The 5,468-nt window shown below is 37.6% G+C and overlaps 1 protein-coding gene across 1 annotated transcript; it reads right to left on the bottom strand.

Annotated features, from left to right (window-relative positions):
- Positions 1-3,720: 3,720 nt before the first annotated feature.
- Positions 3,721-5,221, bottom strand: TMEM212 (transmembrane protein 212). The gene is given in 4 exon segments (XM_053573289.1): positions 3,721-3,890; positions 3,893-4,069; positions 4,972-5,029; positions 5,216-5,221. Coding segments are annotated over 4 exon segments (411 nt in total).
- Positions 5,222-5,468: the final 247 nt, after the last annotated feature.

The raw sequence follows: 5,468 nt of genomic DNA, 5'->3' as shown, positions 1-5,468 counted from the left end.
CTTTTGAGCTCAGTTTGTCTTGTTTTCCTTTCATTTTCTCCCTCCCCAGGCCTCACTGCTGAGTCTCCACGGAGTTGTGTCACCCAGCTCTGCATGAGTCTGCTTCCCTCCTTCTCCCTGCCTACCCTCTCACATTAAGCCTTGGTATTCTGAGTGTAATGCCCAAAGTGATGGTTGATGTTTGATGAACTGTCCGTGGTGAGGGTTTGTCAGTACCTAACATTCAGAGTGGGGCAGTCCTAGGCACATGTTCCTTTTAACAAAGGGCTTTAAAATGTGTGGGATGTTCATCACAAGAGAGAAATCTCAACTACTAAACTTCTAGATGCCCCCAAGTCTTGGCAGGCCCCCTTGTAAAATGAACTCTTGTTCCTAAAAATGCACAGGATTTCCTTTGTGGACTTGTGTAGAAGTTGAAGAGGACAGAATGGACCACAAAAGGCGTCGAGAGTGCCAAATTCTTGTATTCCAACTTTGCTGGTTGGGTGGATAGGATCAACCTGAAAAATAACTACCTAACATTGCCCACATTCACTTGACCTTAATATGATACTAACCTAAATCATAAAGGCAGCATGAGAGTTTGCAGTGGGAAAGATCTCTTTCCCAAGGAAGGCTGTTCATCAGCCAGACGAATTTGGAATCAGCTCACTCGTGCTCTTTTCTCAGAGACCCTGTGGCAATCCTCCCAGAGGCCAGAGACATGTACCTTAAGGAACTGGTAAGAGGCAGAGGCCGCACAGCTGGTCATGGGAAGGGCCAGGAGGAATCTGGACTGATTTGGAGAAACAGCTCTGGGGCTTGACTTTGGCCCTACTACTCCTTAGCTGTGTTACGTTGTGTAAGTTATAAAAATTCTGTAGTCTCAGTCTTCTACCTGTAAAATGGGAAAGTGCCCTATTATTTGCATATCATTGGTATTATTATTAGCCCCTCATGTAAAACATTAGAAAGCTAAGCTTGATGTAGGCATACATCTGTTGGGGTAGGAACAGAAATCGTGGGGGAAATTCTTCTATGTAGTATTCAAGGCACAGAGCATCTATACCTTTCTGATTTCATGGGGTAGAAGCCAAATTAAGATGTCTGTCTTTAACTAGCATTTAAAATATTAAGGATGTTACATCATCAATTTCTGCAAGAAGTTCTTAGTGTCTGTCTTGATTAGTTAATTTTTTATTTTATAAAATTTAATTGATAAATTTAACAAACCCTCAACTTCAAACCAAAACTGCAAAGCATCACACCAAAGTTTAGTTTTGAAATTCACAGTTGATTCATCTTAACATGCTTTCCCCTGGGGAAAAAATACTATATTCTTACAACCTCTTAAACTTAGAACAAGATAAAATGATGCATAGTCACCCTTCATGAAACATCAGTGTTTCTTATCACTTTATGTAAAAAAAAAAATATTTTTTATTGAGGTATAACTCACAAATAATTTGGTATAAGTTTAAGGAACATAATGTGATGATTGGATGTATGGATATAAGGTGAAATGTCTACCACAATCAAGTCAGTTAACACCCACCACCTTGCAGATTTACCTTTGCTGTGTGTGGGGGGAGAATATTCAAGATCTACTGTATAAGCACTGTTCAAGTACAGTATTGTTAGCTACAGTCACCGTGTTGTACATTAGATCCCCAGAACTTATTTATCTTAATAACTGTAACTTTGTGCTTTGGACCAGTAACTCCATTTGCACCACCCCTGCAGCCCTCAGCAGCAACCATACTTCTCTCTGTTTCTGTGAGTTTGACCTTTTCAGGCTCCACATACAAGTGGGATCATGCAGTGTTTGTCTTTCTCTTTCTGACTTATTTCACTTAGCATGGTGCTCTCAAATTCCATCCATATTGCAAATGACATGATTTCCTTTTTGTCAAAAGTTGAGTAATATTTCCTTGTGTGTGCACACACACACTACGTTTTCTTTATCCATTTACTTGTTGATTGCCACTGTTTGCATGTCTTGTCTATTGTGGATAACAGTGCAGTGAATGTGGGGGTGCAGGTATCTTTTTTGAAATATGTTCCTATTTCCTTTGGATATATACCCAGAAACAGAATTCCTTGCATGGTAGTTCTATTTTTAAGTTTTTGAGGAACCACCATACTAGTCTCAATAATGGCTCTACCAGTTTATATTTAAAAGGTGTGAAGTGAGATTTCATAGTGATTTTGATTTGCATTTCCCTCATGATCAGTAAGGTTGAATACCTTTTTATATGCCTGTTGACCACGTGAATGTTTTCTATGGGAAATTTTCTATTCAAGTTCTTTGCCCATCTTAAATCTTTTTTTTTTTTTTTTTGCTATTAAGTTGTAGGAGTTCTGTATATATTTTAGATGTTAATTCCTTGTCAGGTATGTGATTTGCAAATATTTTCCCCATTTCTCAGGCTACCTTTTCATTTCCGATTGTTTTCTTCATTATGCAGAAGCGTTTCCATTTGATGTAAGCTTATTGTTTAATTTGCTGTTGTGGCATATGCTTTTAGTGTCATATTCCAGATATCATTGTCAACACACGCATTTAGGAATTTTCTGTTATGCTTTCTTCTGATAATTTTAATGCTTAAGATCTTCATTTTAAGTTTTTAATCCATTTTAAGTTAATTTTTTGAGTGGTGTAAAATCAGGGTCCAGGTTTATTCTTTTGCATGTAGATACTCAGTTTTCCCAACACCATTTATTGAAGAGATTATTCTTTCCCCAGTATGTATTTCTGACACCCTTGTCAAATTTATTGACCATATATATATAGGTTTATTTCTGGGTTTTCTGTTCTGTTCTTTTGGTCTATTGTCTATTTTTATGCCAGTACAATATTGTTTTTATTATGACAGCTTTGTAATATAGTTTGAAATCAGGAAATGTGATGTCTTCAGGATTGTTCTTTCTCAAGATTGCTTTGGCTTTTCCTGGTCTTTGTCAATCCATACACACATTTTGAAATTGTGTTTCCTATTTCTGTGAAAAATGCTATTGGAATTGATAGGAATTGCACTGAGACAAGAATTGCTTTGGTAGAATGGAAATTTTAATAACACTAATTCTTTGGATCTATGAATATGGGATAATTTCTATTATTTGTGTCTTCAATTTCTTTCACCAATATTTTATAGGTTTTAGTGTATAGACCTTTCACATCCTTGGTTATTTATTTTTTCTTTTTGATGCAATTGTAAATGGGATTGTTTTCTTAGTTTCTTTTTCAGATTCTTGTTAGTGTTTAGGAGCACAACTGATTTTTGTATGTAGACTATGTATCCTGCAACTTTATTCAATTTAGTTATTAGTTCTATCAATTTTGGGGAGGTGGAGTCATTACATATTTTTATTATATACATATATGATCATGTTCTCTACACAGAGAGTTGATTTTAGTCCTTGCTTTTTCATTTGAATGCACTTTCCTCTTTTTTATGTTTAATTACTTTGACTAGCACTTCAGTACTGTGTTGAATAGAAGTGGTGAGAGTGGCCACCTTATCTTGTTTCCATGAATAATTGTAAAAATTGAGATAATAATTGGCTGGTGCTACCTACAGCTGTACCTTAAGTTATAACATCAACATTTTTCCATTTATTCATTTAGAAGCAATTATTGAGCACCTATTATGTACCAGGCCCTGGATAGCATGGGCATACAGGATACAGTGGCAAATAACAGAGACAGGTTAAGTATCCACATATCATCCATTTTAGCACTCAAAATGCAATGAGGACTTTCTCCCCTCTGCTGAAACTTACGTTTATATGTCCATTCTGGATGAGTCTTGAAGAAAGCTTGACAAACACAGTTGTGGATGTACAGAGCAGGGCCCAGCCTAGGCACAGGTCAAGGGCTTGTCAGGTATACAAGTACACCAAGTGGGTCCACACATGGATGGGAATTTTGCATACAAAAAAGAAAAGGAAACTGCATATCCCAGGCAACTGGTCCTTGAAATCCCTGGAAATGAGTAAAAGCAATATGAGTCTAGGAGTGCAGATTCTAAGGCTACTGCAAAGTGAAGTGGACATCCCATAATGCTCTGAATCACAAAGGTAAAACTAGCTTACCACTAAAAATAGAACAGAAGAAAATCGTTAACTTTCTGAACAAGGTATTCAAAAGCTTTTTAGCAATATGAAGAGAAAAATAGAAATGCCAGGTATTCATTTCTCCCACTGGGAGGTGTAGGAGAGAGGGGTCATAGCTCTCTCTTTAGGCCCTTGTATGTTCATCTCCAGTACACAATGGAAGAACAACATAACAACTGGGGCAAAACTGAAATCACTTTAACAAACATCTACTATTAATTTATTTCTTATGTGTAGAAAGCCAGTCTGGGTAAGGAAAATGAAAAGCAAACAGACTCCCTACTCAAAGACAAAGACCTTGTCACTCAGGGTGTGGCCCATGATGCAATGGCACTGACATCCCTGGGGGCTGGGCAGAGCTACAGCATCTCAGGCCTCCTCAACTCTGCCATGTCAGAATCAGCACCTCAACCAAATCACACACATGCAACCTCGGCCACGAAATAAGGTCCTTTCAAAGCATGGCATAATCTGGCTCATTACTTTTGAAATACGAGATATCGTAGACTTTTTATCTTTTATTAGAGGGAGAGGTAACAGTGAGATTGGAAGGAGACCTCTGGGTGGGAATTCAAGACTTAAAAATACGTTATTAAAAGTAGAGGAGCTTGCAGGCCATTCCTTCAAAATGAAATTCAGGAGAGCTGACTCTGTCCTCCCCAAATACAGTAATAATCACAGGAACCTGTAGAAAATGTTTAGAGTAGGAATCAAATAAATATTATTAATTTAAAATATAATTAGTGCAATCCATTATAGTAAGGCATCAATTAAACTTAATTCCATTATAATGAGAAATCTTATTTTCTATGTTCTATTCTGAACTATTTGTAATTGGACTCCCAAGCCCACCCTACTTTACATCTGTGTACTTACCAGGTATATCTGGGTCCCTGTTTGTGAGCCCAGTGTAGAAGTACACCAGCAGGACAACCTGTGAAGAGAAAGTGGAAAATAAGACCCACCATAGAAGGTGCCTCTGGGAAGAGTTCAACCCTGTCTCAGGGTCTGACAGCTTTATCTGAACTAGAAGGAACAGCAAATGGCTAAATGGATTTATGACTCTGAATTCCTCCTCATCTGCAGAAGCAGCTGTGACAATAATGAGGAAAGCCATTACCGTCATAAAGACATGATTCACGCCAGCTCTCTTTTGATTCCCTGTATTGCCTTTGCCATCACAATCATAACCTCTGCTACTGTAAGGTGGCACCAGAGTAGAAGCTTGGCTTTATAACCCTTGCTATACATTTTATTTTGATGAATCGTCTATTATTCATCTTGTCACAATTGCTAAAATTGCAGATGGGAGGAACTAAAATGGAAACTTGTCATAGAACACTGAAAACCCTCCCAGTGGTAGCATTATTTTT

This window comes from Nycticebus coucang, chromosome 20, assembly GCF_027406575.1.
Source record: "Nycticebus coucang isolate mNycCou1 chromosome 20, mNycCou1.pri, whole genome shotgun sequence".
NCBI classification, from domain to species: Eukaryota; Metazoa; Chordata; class Mammalia; order Primates; family Lorisidae; genus Nycticebus; species Nycticebus coucang.
The sequence above is the reverse complement of the archived record's forward strand: the minus strand, read 5'-3'. Positions and strand labels throughout refer to the sequence as shown.